Below are 25694 nucleotides of genomic sequence, written 5' to 3'. Positions count from 1 at the left end.
GCCCCCGCGTCACGTGGAGCGGGCCGGGGCCAATGGGCGGGGCGGGGCGGCGCGGGGCGGCGCGGGATGCAGCCGGCGCGGCCCCGGGAGGATGCCGGCGCGGAGCCGCTACAGCCCGGTGGACGATGGCTGCGACGCGCGGGTGCCGCTGCACAGCGAGGAGGCCTTCCAGCACGGCATCGCCTTTCAGGCCAAGGTCAGCCGGCCGCCGCCGCAACAGGTCTGCGGGGCCCGGGCGCGACGGGCGGCTCTCGCCCCCTGGCCGCGGCCTGGCGCCCGGGAGAAGCGGAGACCGCGCTCCCCCCAGGCCGCGGCGCTCTCCTGCCTGCTCATTCTCCGGCTGAGGGAGCCGTGCCTGTCTCTGGGGCGGGGGCGGGGGCGGGCAGCTGGATCTCCCTCCCTCCCCCGGCGGGCTCGGCTCGGCTCGGCTCGGCTCGGGGCGGGAGGGGAGGCCGGGCGCGGGCGCTGGCGCTGGCGGGGTTAAGGAGACGCGCAGCAGAAGAGGAAAGCGGCGAAGCCGAGGTTGTGCTTTTAACGTGTGGAGACCGCGGAAGAACCGCGGGATTGGCTCGCAGGAGCGGGGCTCCAGCTGCCGCTTCTGTGCTGGACCGCTGCCTCTGGCTAGAGATCGCCCTAATAACCCTTTTTATTTAGTTCTGCTAGGGCTCCTCTTCCACAGGGGTGTGCCATTCAGGCAGCAGCCTTTAGGGAGACAGAGCCATTTAGTTTGTGGCTTGCTTGTTAAGTGACGGTTGCTCGCGGCCAGCGTTTCAAGCTGATTTTTCCAGGGTCAGGACTTGAGCTTAAGAGCAGTAGGCGTTGGTCCCTAAAGACCTCAGCCAAGCAAGGTGAACGTGGGTGGACGCTTCTACCTCCGCGGAGCCCCGGGAAAGCTGCGGGGCTCTGCAGGGCACCCGGCCGCGGTCACAGGTGGGGCTGTAGGAAGGTGTTTGAGAGCAAGGTCCCCGCTCTCGCTGGCTCTTCTCCCTGCCGTGGGTCTGAGACTCCTCACCGTTGCTGATGGGTGGGAGGGTTCCCAGTTATCAGCCTACCTCCCTACATCGAATCCCCTGCGACCCTGCAGGCTGTAGCCTTCTGTAGCTGGGGCCAGGTGCCAAACCATGTGGATCCTGGCAAGTGGCTTCCCCACCTCGGGAGATCCAGCCCCATCCTTTCTTCCCTCCTTGCTCAGAAAGTCCTTCCTGAGCCATGAGAGCAGGTCACCAGGCTGTCCAGACAAGGGCTTTTGTAGAGGAGGTAGAGGCATTTAAAAAGGATGCTCTAGTGAACCCAGATGATCTTTCAAATTGCTGTCCGTGCTCATTTTGTTTTTAGACAGGTGAAAGTACTAAATATGCAGCCAAAAAAACCAGAGAACAGAGCGCTTACTGATGTGAGGAGCTGTCACACCTGGGTTTGCAGAGCAGATGCCACACCAGGTCCCTCGCTCCTGCCAGCTGAGGGTTTCTCTCAGTGCTGCAAAACCTGCAGACTTGAACGTGCACAATGAGAGCACTGGAGCTGCCTATTAAGCAGCACTGGTTTCAGCCAGGAGGACAGGCCAGGTTTCTCCAGGGTTTCCCTGACTTGCTGACAAAAGAAGTCCAACAGCATACGCGGCCCCACACCCTACAGCAACTCCTTCTGACTCATGAGCCAGGTACTCTTATAAAGCAGAAACTAAGCATTTTTCAAGCCACCGCCTCCGACTCATGTGGAGGAGGAAGGCAGACTGCCTGCCGTAGCCACGAGCAGAGACGGGCTGCACGCAGCAGCAGCAAAGCAACGACAGAACGTGTTGGGAAGGCTGGACGCTTGGGAAGGGCTTTGGGAACCGACATTTTTTCCTTGGGCTATTCCCCTGCCAAGGCAAGTCGCAGGGTCTGGAGGACAGCTCCCTGCTCTCCCCAGCCTGCTTCCTCATTGCGGGAGGTGAGCGTGTATGAGAGGCACGTACATGGAGCATCCAGGCCCTTTGCCCCACTCAGCTTATTCCTCCATCCCTGGGATCTCCCCGTGCCATGAGCCGCTTGCTGCTGGTACCTGGCAGCTCTTGCTCCGCCGGCTTGCTGCGCGTGGCTTTCGGTGCCCGCTGTGGCGCAGCTGAATCCTCTTGGCACAGGCCAGCTCCTCCACGTCACTGCTCCCATCGCCCTGCTCAGCCAGCCTGGCACACGTGCACGAGCAGATTGTGATGGCACGTGAGGTGGCAGCGCTCGCGCCATAGGGAGCGTAGGGAAAGAACTAGCCCTCGTGCCAGCCCAGGGCATCCAGCTCAATACTAGATGCCATGGAGGCAGCCAAGGTACGGCTGGACACAAGCACTAGCTCGCTGTCATCAGGCTTCCATCCACCACGAGCGTTGGCACCCCTACTTAAGAAGCTGCAATGAAATGCAGCCTGTTTTAGCGCGCAGGCAGGCCCCAGATGCCCAGAGTATCCCGTGCAAGCTCAGCTGGGCACTTGGTGTTGCAGGTGGAGGCTGCTCTTGGTTCAAGATGGAGCGGTGCAGGATACAGATTCTGGCTGCCCTCTGGGATCAGGAGGCAATCTCCACTCAGCTGGGCAAGCAGAAAGGCAGCAGGGAGGTCAAAGAAATCATAGGGCAGGAAGGGACCTCCAGAGGTCATCTAGTCCGACCCCTGCCTGAGGCAGGATCAGCCCTGTCCAAATCATCCCATGCAATCCGTAATCTAAACTCTACAATAAAGACTCTCATCAGCCCTGACACAACCAAGAGGAATCAAGGTGCGCTTTCATGGAAGGAGCTGGCTTTTGCAATCCAGAGTCTGGAAGGACTGTCAGCACCGGTAGCATTATCACTGGGAGAGGAAAAAACCCAGCCGCCCAGGGACTAGCTTACTCAAAAGTTGCTGCTTATTCTGAAAATGCCAGGGCCACTTTGCCTCCCATTCTGCATGTTCTAGACCCATCTCATGGTTGTGTTTTTCAGTACATCGGCAGCTTGGACGTGCCGAGGCCCAACAGCCGCGTGGAGATCGTTGCAGCCATGAGGAGGATTCGGGTGAGTCTGACAGCACTGGTCCCCATTGCAGTGGGAGGCTGCATTACATCTACGTGTAGAAGGAGCTGTTTTGTGCCTCCAGGCTCCTCTGGTTCTGGCTCCTGCAATTTGCTGCTTTCTAGCCAAGCTCCAGATGCCCTGTCCTTTCGGAGGCACAGCTGGGGAGATGTTGGTTTCTCTCCGAGTACAACCACCTGTCCCCACTCCACCTCCCAGCTTTCAGTTCTTAGTACTGGGAATGACTAGTACAAGTGCATTTTCACCCCGGTTGTGTAGCAGGGCTGGAGGAAGGGTCCTGGCATGATTATTAGCATTGTAGCTTAAACTAGCTTTGATTTCTCAAGTGCAGCTTTGTTCCATCAGAGCCTCATCCCGGAGGCCAGGCTGAGGTCTGTTGTTTTCTAACCCAGCTGAAATCCTGCGGGTCTTAATTCTGAGCCTGTTCATGAAGTGTCTCCAACATCAGCCAAAGCAGATTTTGGAGTCCTGAATTCAAAGCCTTCAGAAGGGATTACCCTCATTTTCCTCAGTGTTTAAACATCTAATTTCATGGAGAATGGTGCTTTTTTTAAAAACTTTGCCTGTAACCAGCCGGAAAGCCGGTGTATTCATCTCCAGCTACGCGCAGAAATAAATTTCTCCGGCCCCCACCTGCCCAGAGACTACTAGCTTAGACCCTGCTCAAAGGACGTAGTGCAGAAGCAGTCTCAATGGTCCAACTATCCTAAAAGGTGGAAGTAAATAGCCAAGAGGCAATGGATGATGGTTGCTGGGGTGGCTAAGATGCTGTGATGATCATTAGTGTATTTTTAACTGCCTTGCATTTTTGGCTCATCAGCCTCAAAATAGCTTTGCTAGAGAGGCTCTTTTCTGGTCCTCAAGTGGATAACACTCTTAAGCAAAAGATAAAAGGTGTTTAATAGCAATTCCTCGCAACTGTTGACAATGGCTGCTTCAGCACTGCTGCTGGGATGATGAATGACTTGATCTCTAGCCCCAGATCTTGGCAGTGCAGGAATGGGCCGGGGCTGCATGCGGACCATGCAGCACCCGCAGAACCAGGAGGGGCTGGTTATCCATTAATCTTATCACACTACTTTACATCAGACCTCCTGAGTCTTTCTTTAAATGGCATGGCATGCCTTTCCATATCATGCACTGTGCTGCTGGGTGTCATTCAGACACTTCCTGGCTGTGTCAAACAGAAGATGCTACCGTCTCAAAACCAGTTCATTGGCAATAAAACCTAGGTGATAAAGGATGAAGTAGGAGATCTTTGTCGAGACAGGCAGCCAGGGCACAGGATGTGGGCAATGTGGTGCTAGTCTGCATGCAGAGACCCTGCCTGCGCTAGATTTCTTGTCTTAAACTCAGAGCTGGCCAAGCTACAAGCAGGGGGAAAAACCCAGGGCACAAGCCACTGATACCACTAGCCTTTTATTACTGCCTTCAGCCAGTCACCGCCACTGCAGCGCCCAGCAAACTGGGTGGCATAAAGAAGCTTGTGCTGTGTGACCTCTTCCGTCCAGTCTTTGGGGCGGTCACCAGGATTATGGGCGAGCCTGCTCTCCTGGATGCCTGCCCACTGGATCAGAGCAGAGGCCGTGCTGACTCTGCTGCCACCACCCTGTATTAGACACTCTGTCCCGGTGCCTGAAGCCAGCCCGCTCCACCCCAGCTGGTTTTCTAGGCTCTGGCAGAGCTGGTTGCTCCAGTCCTTTGTTACTCAGAGGAAGCAATAAGTGCAGGTTCAGAGCTCACTCCCATGTCTAATCCTGTGTCTTCACGGTGGCTAAATACATGCTGTCACCATGTGGGGAAAAAGAGACATCCGGCCGCTTACTCCCGAGCATTTCCCCCACGCTCCTCCCTTTAAATTAGCACAGGGAGCAAATGAAGGACACAGCCACTTGCACAGCCTGTTGCCCTGTCTGTTCCTTCCCAGCTTCACGGGACTCGCGCCCAGCTCCTGCGGCAGACAGAAGCGCCAGGGCACGGGGCACCCTCCCAGCTCAACGGGCCGCCTGCTTCCAGGAACCAGGTCCCAGAGCCATCAATTCTTGCATCCTGGGAGCATTGCTGTTACAGCGACCAGCTGTTCTGTGGAGGGGGAGCTTGAGGACACATTGCAAAATAGCCAGAAAGAGATCCTGCTTCCATCCCACAAATTCTTGCAGCGCAATTCAGCAAAGCCACTTGTGCATGTTCAGTCAGAGCCCGTGGGCAACGCAAGCTGGAAACCTTTGTTGCTGATCGCACTCCCTTCAGCGAAAGGGAAAAGAGTGCAAATACAATGGGTAGAGCAGGGGAAACTGATGCTCTCTGCAAGTCCCCCATTATGCAGAGTTACACATGCATCCGAATCTGCTAGTCCTCTCTGTGGATTATTAGCTGCATGCAGTTGCCATGTCGTTATATGAGCTTCCGAGTTCCTAGCGGCCCCCTGCTCTCTTCCCCCCTGACAAGAGGGGTGATGAAATGAGGTTAGCATCAGAACAGCAAGACCTGAAAGACGGTGCCGACAGGCCGCTGTGGTTCCAGCTACAGCTTATCCGTGGAGTCCAGTCCACAACACGGCTCACACAGCCTGCTCGGGAAAATGCGCTTCTGCTAACGGCTGCGTAGGAACCCTGGATTCCGGAGGACGGCTGTCACAGTCGCTGCACAATTTCTCCTCTCTTGCCTGAGGCCATCCAGGGCTAAGCATCTGGGAACACTTGTGCTTTAGCCCTTTCTGCATGCCAGGGCAGCGATGCCCTTCAAGAGTTGGCCCTTGGATGCAGAATGGGTTCATCTGCGTAGAAATGGCATCACGCAGCCCTCCCTGCAGTTGCAGGCCCTTTGTTTCTTTCCGAGAGAGCGCACGAGGCACAGGGAGATCCCTTTGCACGAGCCAGGGTGAGTCCAGGGTGCAGCAAGTCTTTGGGGAGGGGTGTTGGGTCATCTCTGCTCCCCAGTGCTTTCAAGGGAGTAGCTAGTGGGCAGGATTCTGCCCTTTGCACACAGGGCTCTGCGGGTCCCAGGCCCAGGGAGGGGAGCAAACACTTGTCACGAAGCAGCTTCTCCAAGCAGGTGCAGGCTTGGAGCTGGGAAGAGGCTGGACTGCACCAGTAGGTGCTCAAAGACCTGGAGGGTACAAAACCCTCCCTTCCCAAATGCAGGTGGTAGTACCTCCAGTGGCTCTGCAGGCAGTGCTGTGGCCAGGCAGGTGTGGCTGGTCCCCAGGCCACCTGCTCCCTTCCAAGGGGGATGGGATGGAAGATGGAGCCACATGGGCTCCATCTTTGGCTTGGGGCAGAAGTAGGGGCTCAGCTGGCGCAGCCCAGACTCCAGCTGCGCAGGAGGCACGATCCCCTGCGCAAAACCAAGGCACTCAGAGGATCAAACTCTCCCAGCCGTGAGCAGCACATCCACTGTGGTCTCCTGCTGAACAGGCCATGGGGAGCGGACCAAAAACACCTTGCCCCAAGGAGGATCCATCACACCCCCACTGCCCAGGCTGCTTGCCAAGAGCTCTCCAGGCTCTGCTGTTTCTTTCTCGGGGCACTCAGCTTTGTTTGGGATTTAAAAACCTGTGGTCCCACAGACCTCGAGCCCGAGTCACGGACCTCTGTGACATTTCAGCGCTCTTAAAGCTGTGCTGTCAAGTACAGCCAGGGCTGTCTAGCCACTCCTGCTTACAAGAGCGGCGACTTGCTGACTTCCTTCCCACGTTTCTCCTCCCGTCTCCTTTTAACAAACCCAGTTTCTCAAGTTTGGCTGCTCTCCCCTCAGTGAGACGACGGCTAAGCATCAGAGAACTGCACTGATCCAGCCATAGCGCCGGCACTAAACCAGCTAACGCAGGCGAGAGGTGTGCTGGTTTCTGAGAAGGTGTCTGGCTGGGTAGTTCAGCATTTGATGCTACGTGCTCCTGACAGGCAGCCAGCTTTGGTTTAAGGCAGTGCTAGCGGGTTACGTGGACTTGGATGACTTGCCAAGCATCTAGGTGCCAACGCAGCTGTCATACCTGTCTAGGGACAGGACGGGCACCAAGGGAAGAGCCACGAAGATGCTGCTGTTTCTTAGCAAGCAGTCTGCATCACTCGAGGGGCAGGAAAGGGGGTTTTGCAGCAATTCACTGATGGGGTCTCCATTCATCCACCACCTCCCTGCTTCTCTCTCCCCCGCCAGCTGCACCCACATGCCTTCCCTGGCTCCACCTGTCCTTTCACCTTCATCCCCAGTGGACGAGACACCTCAGGTGGGTGCGTTGTCTGCACTGCGCTGGCTGCCATCTGCTCTGTCTAGTGGGAATATTGATCAGCACTATCAATCAATGTCCTGCCAGACAGAGCAGAGCTGCAGCGTCGGGAGAGGACAATTAGTCACCCAGATGGACTGGCAGGGGAAGCCAACGGGGCAGCGGAGAGCCACCAGCACAGAGGGGAGGGAGACGATGCGGTAGCCCAGTTCCCAGGCAGCGCGTCTGGTCCTGTTGCCTGGTCTGCTACAGAGATCTTTGCATGCCCGCTCTGCTCCAGTTCAAGGCCCATCAGATGTGTGGCAATAGGGATTTCATGTGGTTTCAAGCCGTCACATATGATTAGGCTAATTGTTTGAGCCAGGTCCCTCAAAGGTAGAGTCGATCGTTGCGTTTTCAGAATTTAATTGAGTGTTAATTGCAGCCAGTTTTAGCCCTAATCCCTCATTAGTTTGTTTTCCTTTCCTTTGTCAGCACTGTAGCTCCCTGCCACATCCTTGGCAGGACAGGCAACCAGGTGTGGACAGAAGATCCTACGCCAACCCAGAGGTCATCTTGGGAGAGACAGGCTCTGGGAGAAGTCCCGTTGCCTTCCCCATGCCCAGAGGATGGGGTCTGCAGGGCTTCCTCCCAGTCAGCCACTGAGGCCATTAACCAAACCCATACAACCATCATTGCCATGAACCCATTCCCCAGACCTGTTCCTTGGCAAAGTGGCTGGGCACACGCAGACAGGAGAATCTGCCTCCCTCTTCACGGTCTGTGCAACTTGCTCGGCTCCGGCCCCCATGAGGAAGACCATCCTTAGCATCCCTCTGTCCTTCCAACTCTCCCTCCACTGAGCCACAGGTCATTGCTTTGTATAGTCATACCTGTTCTTTCCCAGCATACCTTGCAGCATCCTACAACTCCCACAATCCCTCTTGGGACTACATCTCCCAGGATTCCTCGGCACTAAAGGGAGCCTCTGCAAGCACTTCGTTAGAGCCCAGTTGGAGGGTCCTTGCCGCTCAGCCTACAGTCCATCCTCGCTTCACTGCAACGCAGCGTCTTGCTCTCTACTTTCACCTCCCTCTTTCATTCACTTGACCAATCCTTTCTGTTCATCCCTTGTTTTTTCTCCTGCCCAAGAAGGGGCAGCTCTACAGACCCTTTGCTGCTGAACATTGATACCGATTCTCTCGACATTTAGCTCTATGAATGTAAAACCCTTGGGCTTGTTTCTGTTCGCCCAGCCCTCTGTTTAACACTGGATTTTGGGGATGGGGGGATACACACCGCTGTGACAGAGGAGCGTAGGCCCTTCTGTGCAGCCACATTCTGCAAACCTAATTTTTTTGGTCATTTTGGATGTCTCAATCCTCAGCTCCTGTTCAGAGAGGAGGCTGCATGTCATCGATAACAGATGGATGGAGGGATCAGCCACTGAAATGTGTAATCTCTAAGCAACAGTGACCTTTTAATGTCTTCCTTGCATTGCTGAAAACCGGATGGCTTCTTAAGTGAGGGGGTGGAACTCGTCACGCATGCTAACACTGTTTTGCATGGAAGTCTTGATGGATTGGGGTTAGCTGAAGGCTAATGCACAGAGCAGTTAAACATATCAAAGTTAAATTAAACTGTTAGCACCAAACTGAACAAGGGAGGGCTTTTCAATCAGCTTTAAAACTTGTAAATGCAATGAGGCAGGTAGTTTTGGATTGTAAAGCAAAGTAGCGTTAGCAGTACAATCATCTTACAGAGTGCTGGAGCACCTGGCTTCACGGATGGGGTGGAGAAGACCTCTTCTAGGCCTTCCAGCTGCTTTGAAATAAAGTGGCTTTTCCAACACTACTATTACTAGGCTGCAGAGGCACAGGAGGATGGAGTAGCATGGCTTTCAAATGACATTAGTGTGTGGAACGGTCAATCTTGGCTCAAACCGGCTTCTGTCTGCGTGTTAGAAAAATGTAATTGAGATGGCAACCAGACTAATAGCAAGTGTGTTTGGTTAATGCATGAACGAGCAGGCCCCTGCGTCCAAGGGACAGTCGCGCAAGTGAGCAAAGCCTGTGTAAGTGGGTGGCCTTCGTCCCATCTCTCCCGCCAGCGTGGCCCTGACTCCTAGCCTCCTTGGCTGAGGTTGTCGCCTGGGGCCTGCACTCCAGAGCAACTGGCCAGGGTCCAGGCACTGAGGGGGAAGCTGGTGGATGTGAGCGAGGGTTGCTTTTAAACAGGTTTCCCTTCAGTCTGTCCCACCCGGAGTCGGCTATGAGCCTTCTTCCTTCCTGTCTGCGAGCCAGTCTGCTCCCTGCGCCTGGAAGATGCTGGTCCTGCCGCTCTGGTAGATGCAATTTCTGCCTCAGGCCCCATGTGTCCGATTCCTTTTGCGGGGGTCCCATGGGACAGTGGCCGCAAGGGACGCTGGCCATTAACAGAACGGGGCTTCGTATGGTGCTTGCTTTCCCCCTCCTGCTTTTGCTCTGCTTTGCACAGGTGCCTGACAACCTCCTTCAGGTCTGCAGCAAATGCCTCTGGTAAAGCTGCTCCGTAACGTTCCTCAGTGGGTCCCCGGGTGAGTGGCAAGGGGGGTAGCCCTTTCGCGATACCACGGGGTGGCCGTGTGGATCAGGCTCTGTCCGTCGCTGTCCCCTCCCTACTGCAGAACCCAAATCCTGGTGTGGCTCATGCCTGGGGCAAGGGGCTCCCAGCCATGGAGCCCTTGACTCACCTTGCGTTGCTGCCGCCCCTGGGGAAACGCCAGCTCTTGCTGGTCTCGCTTCCCTGCACCTGAGCTCAGGGCCGAGGAGCTGGGAAATGAGGCGGAGTTAATCATTCCTGGGTGACTGGGTGGTGCTGCCGTCCTGTGCCATTAGCGTTCCTGGGGAAGGGGGAACGCCCGACACATCCACCCAGAGGCCTCGGAGGTCAGGAGCGATTAGCAGGGGTGGGAAGGGGCCGCAGCACGGCAGCTTTACACGCCAAGCAGGCATCTAACTTGAGGTCATCTAAGGACACCATCATGGCTCAAGGTGGGGCAGGGATACGTGCATCACTTACGCAATGAATACAGGTCCCTGCCACGGTTGCAGAAGCCACGAGGCACTGCTGAAAGGAGAGCACAGGACGCAGGCGGCTCTTTCCCTCCGGCAAGTTTGCATCGCTGCAGCTGGAAATGGAGCGGGGCACGGCCCCCGGCGTTTGCAGCAGTCACGCAAGGGGGCAGGATCGACTCTTCAGCTGAAGGCCCCACAGTGCCCAGCCTGATGCGCCGCTCCGGGCGGCTGCGCTCTGTCCTGTCCAAGTTCGTGACGCCCACAAAGATGCTGCCCGAGACATGCTGGCTTGCGCCGCTGTCACGGCAGGGAGCCATGCTGGAGGGGGACCTGGGGGAGAGCAGAATCCCGTGGCAGAGAACGTGTCCCTGCGGTGCTCTTCAGCTGTCCTGGCTCCGGCTCAACAAGAAGCCAGCCTTGGCCCTGCATGAGAAACCTTCTGCCTCTCCGGCACCCTGCCGTCCAAGCGCCCTGTCCCAGGCTAACAAGCCAGCGCAAAACCACTGGACTGCCAGGCTTGGCACTCCCCTGACACCTCTTCTGCCTCCCATGCACCTTTACAGGGAGGCCTGCACTTCTCCTTGCCTGGATCTATCTTGCTGGGGTCATTTGACCCCAGCAGACTTCCTGCCTATGGCAGGGGGCTGGACCCGATGATCTCGTGAGGTCCCTTCTAGCCCCTAATGTCTAGGGTCCATGTCAGGCTGGATTCATTCATGCAGGGCACAGTGCAGCCTCAGTGTTCAGGGCTGTAAGATGGGCTCATGCCTTCCCCACTCACAGAAATGCCAGGAGGGATGAGCTTTGTAGAAGGCCCTTTTTGGGGACGCAGGTGGAGTCGCCACGGCTGGATGCTGCTCCTGTCCAAGGCGTGTGTTTATGGGAGCAGACGGCACAGGCCCTGGCAGGGATGATGAGCTGTGCAGGCCGCTTCCTGGAAGCGGGGTTTTCCAGTGTGCATCTCCTGCTGACATCCTACCATGCAAACATCGGCTTCCCCCGGCCATCAGCCCCTGTGGGGGCTTTGCCCATGATGTGCAGCATCCCAGCTGATGCTTTCCCCGATCTGTAGCAACCCAGGCTGGCAGTGGCCCGACGTCCACCCCTGAAGCTGCTGCAGGAAGAGCTGGGTCCAGAAAGCTGGTCTACAGATTGGGCTCCCGCTGGCTCGTGGCGTCCAGAGTGGAGGAGCAAGCACTCGTGGGGCTCTGTGCAGCCCCATGAGGTTGTGCATGCTGCAGCCTAGTGCCCTCCTCGCACACGCGTCCACAGGCGCAACGGGCACTCGGAAGCACCCAGCAGCGCCCGGCGGGCTCGGGGCTGGTGCAGAGGCACACCACCGGTCACTCTGATCCAGCCTACATGAGCAGCCCAAGCCTCCCTTCATCGGATCATGCTCAGCAGCCGACCTGGAGCAAGGCGGTGGCTTCAGTCCAGCCCTTCGGCGCAGATGTCTGCATCAGAAGAGCTGTGCTGGGACTTGGGTGGGGAGCCGGCAGTAGCAACACCCGTGGCCAGGCCGTCCCTGGCTGCGCTGCCTGCCTCGTGAAACCCGGCCCCCGATTCACGGGGGAGGAGGGCAGAGGAGCTCCAGCTCTCGGTAAAGGAGGCAAAGGGGCTCTGCTCTCCCCCCGCCAGGGCACCTGGCAAGCACGACGGATGTGGGAGTCGTTGTGTGCAAGCACAGGAACACCGCCTGTCAGCAAGGGTGGCGAGATGTTTTCTTTAGGCATACCGGGCTCACGCAGATGAGGCCTGTCTGGAAAAACAGGCAGGAAGGAAAAGAAAGGCCTGAGATAAGGCCGCGAACAGCAAGCCTTCTTCAGGACGATCAGCTTTTTTGCCTCTTACTTGGCCAACTACAAAGCTGGTGGAAGCCAGGACAGGAAAAGACCTGCAAGCACAGAACAGCGGAGGAGCTCGGGCAAGATTTATCGCCTCCTTCTGAAGACAAGGGGCGTCATTTTGGGGGGGGCCGCTAGACAGACAGGGGACCCGGCTGGGATGGCTGGAGAAGCCAGGTGCGTGGGTCTCCGCTGCCAGGTGGGAATGCCTTAGCTAAGACAGACGGGCATCATTAAAGGTACTTTCCCCCCAGTGCATTCCTCCTCTCCCTGAAGCAAGCAGTGCTTCAGTTTGGAGAGGCTGTTTCATTGCTATCCACCCCCCAGGTCACCGAGACGGACCTGCTGGAAAAGGGCCCAGTCGAAGAGTGGGAGAATCACAGGCTCCTGCTCTGGGCTAGGTGAAGGCATGAAGCTGACACGAGGCAGGGTGTCTTTGGAGGGACCAGAGGAAGGGATGCGCTAGCCTCGTCCCGCAGAAGGCCGTGGTCCCGGCAGGCAGCTTTTGTGCAGGGAGCGAGCTGCGGGAGCTGTAATAAGTCAAGGAGTGGAAGGGGCTGATTTAAGCGAGAAGAAAGGGCTTATTCAGGTTCTGCCCAGCACTCCCCGCGTCCATTGTGCTCTGAGCTTGCTTTCTGCTCTCCGCTGGACAGCTTTATGTTTCCAAGGCTCATAAATCCTCCCTCCCCGCCGGATGGGAGGCGCGCTCCTGTGCTGTGCTGCGTGCTCAGGAGGGCCTGTTTGCATGTTGCCCAGTGACTGCGGGCACCAGCTCCGACTATGACACGCCGGCTCCTCGTGATGCCTTAACGACCTTCGCTCTGTGTTCCCGGGACGGAGGACCTGGGCAGCTCCATGTGCTGCAGGGTCGGGGAATGAAAGCCCTTAGCTGCGTGGCAGAGCTGGTAAGATCACCCGGCTCCAGCCGTCCACTCCTTTCAAAGATGTGGGGGAAAGTAATAGGATTAAAAACTATCCCGTTCAGACCCTTGGAGTTGAAGCTTCTCTAACATGAGATCCAGGAGCTGGTGCTTCCAGCACCCGTTGCTTACGGGGTAGCTCCAGGTTCGTGTACAACCGCGAGAACTTGGTTCAGAACGGGGAACTTTCCATTAATATGAACTCTTTAGGCTTCTCTGCATTGTTAGCATCTAAAGCCACCCCCTGGCCCCTGAGGCTCCTGCCTGCAGCGGCCATGGGGGGAAAGGCTTCTTTCCACATTGCTTAAATAAGCTACTTGCTGCAGCACAACAAGGTGCCCACTTAGGTACAGTGGCACAAAGCGGTTTCCAGCAAGCTCCGGGTATTGGGGACAGCCCTTCCCCACGGGTCTGCCCCTCCTTGCCACCTACCTCCTGGGGCCGTCTAGCAGGCACATTTGGGGGCAGGGGTGGAGGCTCAGTCTTTTGGAAGAAAATAGCGCATCCATCAGCAGGACGCTTCTCGTCACGAAGCCGCTGATGTCTAGCGCAGCACCCGGCCAGCTCTTCCTTTCTGTCCCTGGGTCCCTTGAAAGCTAAATCAGCAGCAAAGTGCCCGAAAGCTCACCTCTCCCATGTATTCAGCTTGTCCAATAAAAGCTGCTATCAGGAAACCCCCTTGCTTCCTGCATAGATCTGGACCGTCACAGCTACAGCACTCCAACTTTGGCCGCTGGACTAGATGTGACCTCCTGAGGTCCCTTCAACCCTCATTTTGTATGATTTGATGAACACTACTAAGATTTTTGTTGCCCATTCAGCTAAAATGCTGTGGCGCTGCTGGCTCGGAAGAGGTGACCCAGCCCCTGTGAGGAGGTCCAGGCAGGCTCTGGTATGTCCCTGGCTCTGCTTTAAAAACATCACCTGCCTGACGATTGCAGCGTGCTGGGTTCGGTGGCTATGGTGACGCCCCACAGACTAGCCCCGAGGGGCAGGGGCACCTCCCAAGACCCACAGGCCTTTGCATGTATGATGATATTCTCATTTCCATAACGAAGGCCCTGCTGACATAATTAATCACCTTAAGCATTGCTTCCCATTCATGGAAGATATTCCGGGGGCTAGCTACCGCATGTCATTTTGAATGCGCATTAGTCCGTCCTCTTTCTTTGGCAGACACGTGTGTAATTTATATCTGCTTGGGTGGAATTAGTCAATGAAATATGCATCACCCGGCTCCATTACCATTTTTACTCGTGCAGCTCTTTGCTCTCGGGTACGTTAATATTGCACACTAACAGCGCGTGGGGCCACGGGAAAGGCAGCACATTAAACACAGATGAATGCAGGAGGGTTTCTAGAGGTTTGGCTTCCTCCAGAACAGAACAGCACTGGAAATTAATGAAGCTGCTAAATTAAAGACAAGGCAGTTCCCCTTTCTGGCTTTCATCCTTATAATATCCCCCAGTTAGTCTCTTGAGCTTGGACAAACCTCTCTCTACAGACCCATACCCGTGCCTATTGGCCTCTCCAAATGCTAGTGTCCAAACATGGTTTTAGCTCCTGCCGGGTCCAGAACAGCTCTGGAGCTCCCGGAGCTGGCGAGGAGACTGAACATGGCCAAAGGGCATTTGATCCTTGGTAACCTTGAGAGATGTAGAAGAAACTCAGATATCACCTCAATTATAGGGGAAAAATAGCCAAGGAACAAAGAAGCCCAAAGAGCCAGGATCAGATTAACCCATGAATGCCCTGTGTCCCCTACACCAGTGCATATTTGCCATTGCGGGGGATAACGCTGACTAGCTTGAGCCCATTTTGGAGGAGTTTGTGCTGTATAAACCCGGTGAGCTACAGGCAATTCCAAGATAGTCCTAGAAGCTCTCGCTCAACCAAGTGACTGATGCTGGATCCTGCCTGCTTCTGTGGGCAGAGATGGAGCTGCCCCTCAGGACTGTGGGCCCCCTGCAAGGTGCTGCCACCCTGGACCGGGAGGATTCGATGCCTTGCAGCTGCATTTCAGGATGCAAAGAGCTTCAGCCGCTTGGATGCCAAATCAGAGCTACTGTCCTGCCCTGTCCCATCTTGCTTCCAGCCCAAACAAGGGGTGAGGACATCAGGCTGCCTCGCTGGCTGCTTGAGGAGTCCTGCTGGCGAAGAAGGGGCTTCTTATTCAGTCCTGGCAAAGGCAGACGTCAGGAAGCAGCGGTGCCTCTGCAGAGCCAGGGCTGGATGCAGCCTGAAGGCTTGGACGAGGAGCTGCGTGGGGGCGAGGTGGCAGCCCGGGGCCGTGGCGGGGAACGCTGCGCCGTGTGCTCTCTTGGAAGTCTTGGCGATGCTCTTCCCGGCCACCTACAAGAAGGGCAGTAGCTCTTTAGCAGGCAGCCCAGTCCACCCTGCTTGGGCTGGTGTTCACGGGTCGTGAGCAAGCCCCAAGCGCAGGTGAAGGGTGAGACTCCAGTGCCTCTGTGGCTGGTGGGTCTGGGCTGCATGGCTGAGGGTGAAGGCAGGAGGGGACGCCAGCTCCGGCTGCTGCAGGATCAGGCCTGCCACTTGGTTCGGCAGTCTCAGCACCCCCCAGACCCTGCCCAAATCGCTCTTGGCCAGGACCCTTTCCATGCAGGACCCCATCTCAGGACCCGACTGCTGCTAGGGCAGGCGAGGGGCAGCACCGAACAGGGCATTTGCCCCCCGGGGAGGCGGTCTCCCCTCCAGACACTTGCACAGGGCCCAGATGCAGAATGCATTTCCTGCCACATCTCTGCGCTCCCCTCTTGCTGGTGCTCCGGTCCATGAGCCCAGTCGCTCTGCAGGATGGGTTCGCTCTTCCCCTTCTGCATCTGCACCTTGCTTGCAATGAGCCGTGCAGCGGCCGCAGGCCCCATCGGAGACTTGTACAGCCACCTCTAAGCCTGGGACGAGAGAGCGGGCGGCGGGTCAGGAGCGAGGGGCTGAGCGCGGCCGCGGCGCACGAGGGCGCGATGCAGCTGACGACAGCTGCCTGAGCGTGCGAGAAGTTCACGTGGTCTCCCAGGACTTCAAACCGCGCCCCCACTGTGGCCCCGCGCCCCCGCCGCCATTAGCATTCGCTCCTCCACTTGCAGCAGAACGTCTCGCAGATGTCGCTGCGGCTTCACGCGTGCTGGGGCAATGGCTAGACTACTAAGCAGCTGGTCTCCAAGCAGTAACTCACAGGAGATCGAGGGGCTGCCGCTGAATCAGGGCGGTGCCCCACCCCGTGAGCCTGCTGGAGCCCTGGAGGTTTAGGAGCAGCGTCGGAAGCGTCTTGCGCAGGAAAGGCCCCAAGTTTTCTGGGTCGGAGGCTGGTCAGAATGACAACGGGGGTCGCTGGGGGCGTTGAGCCTCTGCAGTACATCCCCTTGCTAGCAGCGGCGTATGAATTTGCCCACAATTGAGACTCCACGTGGCCCTTTATGATGGCGTCTGCATGACTAGGTCCCTGTTCCCTGCGCCGATGGCTGCGACGCTATCCTGCCAGTGCCTAAGCACCCCAGACGGTGCCTTCCCACCAGCCGGAGCGCCCCTCGCCCTGCCGCGGCCCAGGGTGATGCGCAGAGCCCGGGTGCGAGAGCCACGCATCACCGTACCCCATGCCTTGCAGCTGAGTCCGGTTTGGGGGTGATGCTGATGGGGGAGACGCACGCGTCAGGAAAGCACCAGCCGCTGCAAGGGCAGCCCCCTGCCCGCGTCCTGGGGCAGACGCTTGGAGAGGAGAAGGGCGAGCCACGGTCCTCTTACGCAGCACCCACCTGCGCCTCTGCTCCAGGCAGGGCACCAGGTGGATGAAGCCCCCGGGCTTGCGCGGGGATAGAAAGTTTATCTCCCAGACGAGACACGGGGGCGCTCTGGGAGTTTTAGAAGCAAACATGTCCAGACGGAGCTGTTTCAGCTGCTGCCCAGGCACAGGAAATGCTCCCCTGGCCTCGCACACGTGGTGCCTCGCTGGAGGCGCAAATAAGCAACCACAGGCAGCAAATCCCTGGGTCTTTTTTTCTTTTCTAATCCTGTTTTAAATGTAGCCCCTGTCAAACGAGCGGTGATTTGAATCTGTAACAAGCTGCGAGCCAGGAGAGGCTTTCACAGCCGCTGAGCTGCGAAAATTGCCTTTGAAGGCAGCACGAGCATCTGGGCCGAGGCCTGCGATGGAGACCAACAGGCCTCCTGCGCTGCGGAGGCTCAGGAGAGGTGCCCACGTAACGGGGATGTCGGTCGCCTCCGCGCTGCCGTTTGCAGCTACCAGTCCGCCCAGCAACGGCTCCCTTGCTGATCCGCCCAGCTCCGTTACAGCACAGTTTATGTCATTAGGCTGTTAAAATGGGGATTTATAATCCCTGCTTTCAAGCTGTGGTAACTTTTACATCAAGGAAAGCCAAAGTTTTTTTGTTTAGCTAGAGGAGATCGTGACAGCAATACTGGCTCTGACGGAGCCCGGTTGATTTAAGCCAGTCAAAGACCTGGCCGAGGGAGGCCAGTTTCTGACTGAGGAAAGCTCAATGCTGGGCACAAGACTTGTGTTTCAAAACAAAGCCTCAGAGGGGACGGGAGGAGTGGGTCCATATGCAAAGCTGTGAGGTCTCCTGGCTGTTTCTGCTGGTTGTATCAAAGGCAAGGACCCCTCACCATCACCACGGACGGGATTGCAGACACGGGCCTGGACTCCCCGGGGGCAAAGAGGCCCTGGAGGTCGATGCGATTGCAGAAATGGCCGGGATAATTGCATCCCTCCAAAGGGAAACCGCTCCCGTCTTCCCTGCGTGCTGCAGCACAAGGACACAGGAGTTGCCGTGAGCCCTAAGCTTCTAGCTTGTGCTGCCAGCGCTGTGGCGTAGGGTCAAGGCCTGCCGGCACTTTTGAAGGGTGCACATGGGCACTTGCAGACCCGCCAGGCAGCCTGGGCCGTCTCCACCTGCCTCCAAGGCCCTCAGCATTGCCCAGCACCCTGGTACCCTGCCCCGCAGCCTCTGCCAACGCACGCTCCCCCGCGCTGCAGTCGTGCCGTTGGGGCAGTCGCACCCAGGGCTGCCCCCAGCTTGCTTTGCCCCCGGCCAGGCTGGCCGAGCATGGAGCACCCGCGAAGAGCAGGCAAAAACCCAGCCCTTTCCATGCAAACAGCCCACGAAACTGCGCTTAGCCGCTCCCGGCTAAAAGGGTCACTCTGAATGAAAGCCCAGACTCCCGCAGCTTTGGCGGCGCGCCAGCTGCCCACGCTGTGCGCGGCGGGGTGGAGCGGCGAGCGCGGGACCAGACAAAAAGACGGGTTCGTAAACCTGGCGCTGACTAGAGCTACAGGAGGGGGGTGGGGGTCTCTTGCCGGGGGGACCTGCAGACTTCCCACCTCTGCTCACCCCAATCTCTCTCCCCTTCATAGTATGAATTCAAAGCGAAGAACATCAAGAAGAAAAAGGTCAGCCTCGTCGTCTCCGTGGACGGGGTGAAGGTGATCCTGCGCAAGAAGCAGAAGGTAGGACTCCGCGCGCCTCCCGGGCACCGGCAGGGGTTGGCATCCAGCTTTTGCGGTGTTTTATGCCCCTCTCCTCTCCTTTGCAGAGGAAGGAATGGAGCTGGGACGAGAGTAAGATGCTGGTGATGCACGACCCTGTCTACAGGTACGTGGCCCAGGGTCTGCGCCCGAGGCAATTAATCACATCTCCGACCACCTGCAGCGGGCTCCTGCAGGCTGATGCGCTGCCCGCTCGGTGGGCCGCGGCAACACAAACACCGCTGCCGAATTCCTGCTTCCTAAAGGACCCGTCGCGTCGCTTAGCTCAACCCACCTGACAAGCCCCCCGTTATAAGTGCAGGCGAGAAGCGCCCGGGGCTGAGAGGTGAAAGCCGCTGGCCTTCCCTGCTATCCAGGAGAAAACTCCTCCGCTGGTTGCCTCCCAGCCCAGACTCGCCCTTGATCTTGTTCACCTGGAGAAAGACGCAGCCGCTCTCCTTGCTAGCGGGACCTGTGGCAGGGCTCTGCGGGCACAAGGTGCCGACCCATCTCGGGCTCCCAAACCACGCTGCCCCTTCTCGGTGTGCATCCAGGCGCTCCCCGCACCCTACAGCTGGGAGCCCCACTTCTGGCACCGCAGCGGGGCAGGTGGGCAGCCCATGGGGCGGCAGATCAGCAAGGGGGCTGGGAGCGCCGTGCAGGGCGCCTGCTTCACGGGCGGCTTTTCTAACCGCAGAGGTCCCATGAGACCCTGCCCCTAAGCGCAGCCAGGCAAAGCAGACAGGTTTTGGGGCCTGGCGGCCTGTAAGGAAAGGTGTTTGGGGCACTGCAGCGGTGTGGAGGAAGAGAGACCAGGGGAGGCAGCGAGGGAACAGCGGGGTTTAGGGCCCAGAAATCGGTGGCAAACCACCAAGCAGACCTCCTTTCCGAGGGCTCTGAGCTGGTCTGGGCCCACAGATCTGCTAGCCGAGAATTGCAAAAGCACGAGGCAGGATGGCCTGTGTTTTCAGCCCGGGAAGAGGGCCCGAGGGAACACGCTGCTGCGCTTTTACCTCTCTCCTGATGCTCTTCAGCGCTACCGGGCTGTTTGCCAGGCAAAGAGGGTAATTTCACTAGATTCTCTAGCAACACGCTGGATTGTTCCTAAAATAATCACCGTGGAAGAGGTGCTTGTGACAGGATCCAGGGAAGCGCTTTTGATAATTGTCCCGATTGAAATTTCAAAATGACGTGCGGAGGCAGAGGAAAGAAAGGTAAAGATGCAAATCCGTGCCTCCGGTTCCCTCCGCATGCAGAGCGGAAAGGCACCGGCCCATTTTCCACCACATAAAACAAGCTGCCTGGAATAAAAGGTAAAAAAGAAAAGATCTGTGCAGCGGAGCCAGGCCCCTGGGGAGGATGAAAATCTTTTGAGCCGCGGACGGGCCGTGGAGCCAATTCCCCCGCCTCGGTTGATGTAGCAGAGGGAAGCTGCCTTTTGTGCTGCACCATCTGCCTGTCACTGACGATAACGGGCCCGTGCTACAGGCTGCTTCTCTCTGCTCTTTGCCGCGTCTCAAGCTAGGATAGGAATCAACTCGCTCTGCAAACGCAGCTCTCCGTGCCCTCGCGAGGCTGCTTGGGAAGCCCCTCCGCCGAGCTGCCCTGAGGCAGCGGGTCCTTTCCCTGGACCCTGCCTCATCCAGCCGTGCAGCGGACGGCCCGCTGCTCTTAGATCTGGCTGCCTTATCCTTGGCCCAGCAAAGCAGGGGACCGAGACGAGCAGGGGAACGGCTAGGGGCTCGTGACCGCAAAGATTAGACGAGCCGGGCATTTGTGCCCGTGGTCGGGAGAGCAGCACGCAGCCTCCCCTCCCGTGGGACGCCACGAGACACCTGCGTGTCCTGCAGTCAGAGCCATCGCAGCCCTCACTGGCTCGATGAGCTTTTCCAGTGGGCTCTTGCTCATTTGTGCTGTGCCCATCTCTCCTAGGATCTTCTATGTGTCGCACGACTCGCAGGACCTGAAGATCTTCAGCTACATCGCGAGGGACAGTGCCAACAACTCCTTCAGGTGCAACGTCTTCAAGTCCAAGAAGAAGGTGCATGTTGCCAGGAGCATGGTAGGGGTACGGGCCCATGGGCAGGGTGCAGGAGAGGGTCCCCCACCCCGAAGCAGCACAGGGCAGAGCTAAGGGGAGAAGTCTGCCGAGGACTCGTCCCGACTGCCCAGAGATGGAGGCATAGTCTAGACCCCATCCCTGCCAGCGCGAGCAAGCAGCTGGGGAGTCCGGCTGGTGTCCACAGCCCAGCACGCCTCCTCCCAGCCGTCAGCAGGCCGCGGGGCAGCAGCTGCACGAGGCAATGCGTGTCAGACTGCTGCCTGCCTGGGCGCCCCAGCATCTCCTCCATGGCAAGGTGGATGGGAGCAGGACCCCGTGCCAGCCAGCCCCATCCCACAGACATCTGCCCCCCGGTCTCGTCCCGCAGAGCCAGGCCATGCGGGTGGTGCGGACGGTGGGCCAGGCTTTCGAGGTGTGCCACAAGCTGAGCCTGCAGCACACGCTCCAGAACGCCGACGGCCAGGCGGACGGCGCCAGCGACAAGTCAGAGGAGCAGCCGCTGGAAGGTGAGCCCTGCGCGCAGCGCTCCTAGACGGGCAGAGGGGCCGAGGCTTGGGCCGGGGGCCCTGGGGACACAGCCTCGGGCCAGGCTGCCCCCGATGCTTGCACCTGTAAGAGCGCTGTGCAGACATCGCAGGGGGTCACCGCTTGCAGCTGAGCCTCAGGGCAAAGGAGCCCACCCAAGGCTGTGCAGGGAGGTGGCGGTGGAAACCTCTGCAGCCTCGACCCTGAGGCAGAGCTGGTCACTAGACCGCTTGCCCCAGCTGGAGGAGACGCTGCCTGCACCCGTCGGCGTGGCCCCCTGGCATCGTGACGCTCTCATGTGCTTTCTTCCCTCGCTCGAAGCTCTGCAGATGCAGGGAGCCAAGATGGCAGAGGTGGATGAGGCTGATGTGGACTCTGACGGCATCTGCCTCTCCGACCGGGGGTCCGGGGAGCTGCTGCCCACCCGGGAGGAGCTGGGACTGGCAAAGCCTGGGCTGGCTCTCATGGACCACAACGGCCAGGTAACACGGTGCGGGAGTGGGGGCCGTGGTCCGGGCGCGGCTTCGGCAGCTCCGCAGGGTACCAGACCCCTGGCCCCTGCCTGGGTTCAGCGGGATTTGTTGCGGGGGCTTGAACGGCCGCCACGTCCCGGGGGTCGCACTGCAGAGGGGCTCGGCCCGACATCCACTCCCCGTTCCAGCTCCCCCGCAGGGCACCGCCCGGCCCCAGGCCTAAATCTCACCCGGCTCCAGGTGGGAGCCGGCAGTGGCCAGAGCCCTCGGTAAGGGCATCTCTGTGCCTAGGACGCTGAGAGCTGCTCCGTGTGCCCGCCGGTCTCCCAGCAGCTACGCAGCCCTGGCAGCCCCTGCTCCTCCGCCTCCGTGACCCCCCTGGCCTCGCAGCACTGCCTGCAGCTGCTGCAGCACCAGCTCCTCCAGCAGCAGCAGCAGACCCAGGTGGCCGTGGCCCAGGTACAGACCCCTGCGTCCCCCCGCAACCTCTGCCCTGGGGACCCCCAGCTCGGTGCTCAGATACCTCGAGCCCCCTGCTCCAGGCCAGGCCCTCGCCGGGAGCTGCCGTAAGGGGAGGCTCGTGGAGCCCCTCGAGCAGCCGGGGGGGAGGCACACAGCCGCCGTTCTGCCCCGCCAGGTGCAGCTGCTGAAAGACCAGCTGGCCGCCGAGACGGCCGCCCGTATCGAGGCGCAGGCCAGGGTCCGGCAGCTGCTGCTGACCAACCGGGACCTGCTGCAGCACGTCTCGCTGCTGGTGAAGCAGCTGAAGGAGCTGGAGGTCCAGGTGCGGCACCGGCACCCAGGTGAGACGCGGGGCAGCCCGCGAGGGCGCGACCCGGAGCGCTGGCACCGGGGGGCACAGAGCCGCTAACCCCGGAGGCCTCCCCTTGTGTGTCGGCAGTCGACCGGTCCCTGCAGAACCTGGCCCTGAACCTGAAGAACCACTATAGCCTGGAGATGGGCCTGCCCTCCACCTCCAGCCCCGCCAGCATCCTGGGCAGCCCAGTGGCCCCCAGCTCACTGGGCACCAGCGAGTCCTACCTCAACCTCCTAAGCCTGGACAAGGGCCGGCAGCGCCCAAACCCCCAGGACGGGGAGGAGGGCCCGGCAGGGCAGGACGGGCTGGGCCGGAGCGTGGAGGGCTCGGAGGTCAGCGCCGGCGCGCTGCCCAACGGGACGGGCAGGCAGAGCGCGGAGGATCCTGGCGGCAGGGCAGACGACAGGTAGGGCAGGGCAGGGCAGGGCAGGGCGCCGGGGCCGTGCTTCCCGCGTGGGGATAGGGTGGGCAGCAAGAGGGGGCCTCGTGGCCACCCCTGCAGCCGGACGGGGGATGCCGCCACTGCACGGCATCCAGTGCCCCCCCGGGGAGTCCCCCGTTCTCAGCTTCAGGTGTCTCCCCAGGCCACAGCCGCCCATCCCCAAGATCAACCCGCCTCCTCCTGTCCTGCGCAAGCGGTCCAGCAAGACCTCGCCGAGCCTGGAGGTGGAGAGCACCGTGCCCGCCAGCCCCCGCGGCCCCGAGCTCGGTGCCGAGACCCGGACGCCGGCGCCCTGCATGGAGCAGCTCCCTTCGCAGGGGGGCCCGAGCAAGGACCGGGTGGGGCAAAACGGGCACGCGTCCCCAGCGCCCGGCCCGTGCCGGCAGCCAGCCGCGGGGCCCGGACCTGGGAGCCCGGGCACAGGGTGCGGCAGCGCAGGTGGTGCCATGGACAGCACGCCGTCGTTCTCCGCGGGCAACGAGACCTGCCTGCACATCAGCTTCTCGGAGGACGAGCTGCTGGAGAACGCGCTGGATGAGGCCCCGGGGCCCAGGAGGGTCCCTGCCTAGCCTGGCGGGGCACCGGGTGGCTCGCACGTGGCCCCGGGGCCAGCCCAGCCGGGGAAGCGCTGTGCTCGGGGCAGCAGGGCCGGCTGTCCCCTTGCAGCGCAGCAGAACGAGGCCCCCGCCCCGTCTGCACCAGCTTCCCCCGGTAGCTGCGGGGCTGCCGGGAGCTGCCATCACGGCTTGCAGCGACTTGGCTGGGTCCTTGCCACTTACCGGAGGACAAGCAGATGCCATCGGGCACCCCGGACACCTGGGCCAGCTGGCTGCCAAGGCCCAAATTTACTGCCACAGCCCCTCGTGGGGCTAACGCCAGCCCAGCGCAGCCCCGGGGCGCACCCCTGGGCAACGGGACACGGGCGCCAGACTGGCAGTGCCGTGCCGCGTGCTCTGGGCCTCGGCGACCGGCACTTTCCCGCCTCCCAGCATCTTCCCCGTCACTGTCCCGGGCTTCGCGCTGGTCCCAGACCGAGCAGGGCGGGTGGGTGCAGAGCTCGGCGAGCTGGAAAGCAGAGGCCTCTCGGCCCCCAGCGCACGCCAGAGCTGGCTGCACGCGCAGCGCCGTTCAGCCTTCCCCGGGGCGGTGCCAGCCTCTCCCGCTGCCCCCACTTGTAGATTATTATTCAGAGCAAAGCTGCATTGTCAGCGTGTTTTATGTCATCTCCGCCGCAGCTTGCCCCGCGGACGGGGTGGGCCACGGGGCAGCCACCGCTGCTCGTGCTGCAGGCTGGCGGGGACTAAGCGTTGCGTCCCAGCCCTGGGGGTCGGCGAATGGGCAGGAGGTTCGGGTCGGGAAGGCGTTGGCAGGCGATGGAGGTGGGAGGCCGAGGAGTGGGGCAGTTTGGTGCCCAGCGCAGCGCTTCCTCCCCGGCTTCACCCACCAGCGACGGCATCGGGGCGGGCGGCCCCACGAGGCCCAGAGCGACCAGACAGTCGTCAGCTCGCAGTGGTCCTGCTGCCATCTCACGCCTGGGAGCCTGGGCGGGGGGTCCCTGTCGAGGCAGGGCCAGACCGGAGAGCCGTGCTGACCCCCAAACTCTCCAGCCCCCAGCTGGGGTGTGCTGTAGTCCGCCGGACGCCAGACAGGAATGCACTTGTGCATTAACAGACCTCTCCAGGAAATAAACACGTCCAACTTCCATGGGGAAAGGTGGTTTTTGTGCATGCTAGTCGCCGGGGCTGGGGCTGCATCGAAGCCAGTGCTTCAGCTGCTGGGAGGGGGCCCGCAAGCCACCGCTCCATCCCACGGCGACTTGGGGGCTGCGCCCCGACCTTGACACTGGTGCCGGGTGCAGGGCAGGCAGCTGCGCCACCACATGTAAAGGGAAAGCCTGGGCCCAGCCTGCTCTCTCGCGGTGGCAGCCAGCATTGCACCTGCCCACGTGCCTGTAGGAAGGGGTCTGGCCCCCTCCCGGGCTGTTCCCAGGGTCGCTGTCAGCAGAACTGGCGGCGGGCAGCAGGGCATCGCTAGCGTGGTTCAGACAGTAGCGGGGAGGGCCTTGCACAAGGCAGCCCTAGCCCTTTCTCGCCAGGAGTGAGGGGGAGGCTGGGCGATGAGGGGCAGACCCAGAAGCGTTTGATGTTGGCAGGAACGGACACTGCAGGGCAAAGCCGTTGCCCTTCCCGCCACGTCTCTGCTGGTTACCCGCTGGACCTTGCCCTGGAAGCTGCATCCCCGCTGCTCCTGCAGCCGGTGCTTTGGTGCCCGCAGCCCGCGCCGCTTCTGCGCTGTGGGTCTGCCTGCAAGGCCCCGGGTGGGAGCAATGTTGGCCAGATGCACTTAGGCCAGAGCTAGCCTGGCCTGCGGGCAGCCTCAGACACTCGCCTGGATTTCGCCAGGGCCCCTTTCAGCTCGGCTGTCCTGGGCCAGGGGCTGTTTCCATCCCAGACAGCGTGGCACCGAGCTCGAGTCCAGCAGGAGCCCGGGGCATCGCGGGCGTTATGTTGCTGCCTCCACCCCTGTTTCGGCTCTCGAGGGCGCGTGGCCCCGGCCCCTCCAGGGTCAGGGTTTGCTTTGGCTGCAGAAAGGACCCGACCAGCCCACGCAGGCTCCCGCCTCCTCCCCGCTGTTACTGGGATGTCACCGATGAACTGGCACTGGCGGGCTGGAGGAGAGACGCCGAACGGTGCCCGAGACGCCGACTCGGGGCTGCCCCCACCCGGGCACCCCCTGCTTGCGCTCAGCGCCTGCTCGCCCCGGCTAAGCTCCGCAGCCGAGCGGCCAGGCCAGGCCCGTGCCTGCGCG

At 60.0% G+C, this 25694-nt stretch overlaps 1 protein-coding gene across 4 annotated transcripts; it reads left to right on the top strand.

Moving 5' to 3' along the window:
• The first annotated feature begins 26 nt into the window (after positions 1-26).
• On the top strand, positions 27-24588 carry LOC149855264 (carboxyl-terminal PDZ ligand of neuronal nitric oxide synthase protein-like). Of its 4 annotated transcripts, none has more exons than XM_090022930.1 (11): positions 27-220; positions 2954-3025; positions 18457-18549; positions 18636-18694; positions 20500-20608; positions 20997-21135; positions 21476-21636; positions 21919-22086; positions 22265-22430; positions 22529-22850; positions 23029-24588. In XM_090022930.1, exons 1-11 carry the CDS (start codon positions 92-94, stop codon positions 23453-23455), a joined length of 1845 nt encoding a protein of 614 aa, XP_089879056.1. In that variant the 5' UTR covers positions 27-91; the 3' UTR covers positions 23456-24588. The 4 variants fall into 4 exon arrangements, with proteins under 4 accessions (XP_089879056.1, XP_089879057.1, XP_089879055.1 ...); XM_090022931.1 differs by having other exon boundaries at positions 28-196; XM_090022928.1 differs by lacking the exon at positions 27-220 and adding an exon at positions 1344-1660.
• The last annotated feature ends 1106 nt before the right edge of the window (positions 24589-25694 follow it).

Source organism: Crocodylus siamensis, chromosome 11 (assembly GCF_052110815.1).
Source record: "Crocodylus siamensis isolate JL-2025a chromosome 11, ASM5211081v1, whole genome shotgun sequence".
Lineage (NCBI taxonomy): Eukaryota > Metazoa > Chordata > Crocodylia > Crocodylidae > Crocodylus > Crocodylus siamensis.
The sequence above is the reverse complement of the archived record's forward strand: the minus strand, read 5'-3'. Positions and strand labels throughout refer to the sequence as shown.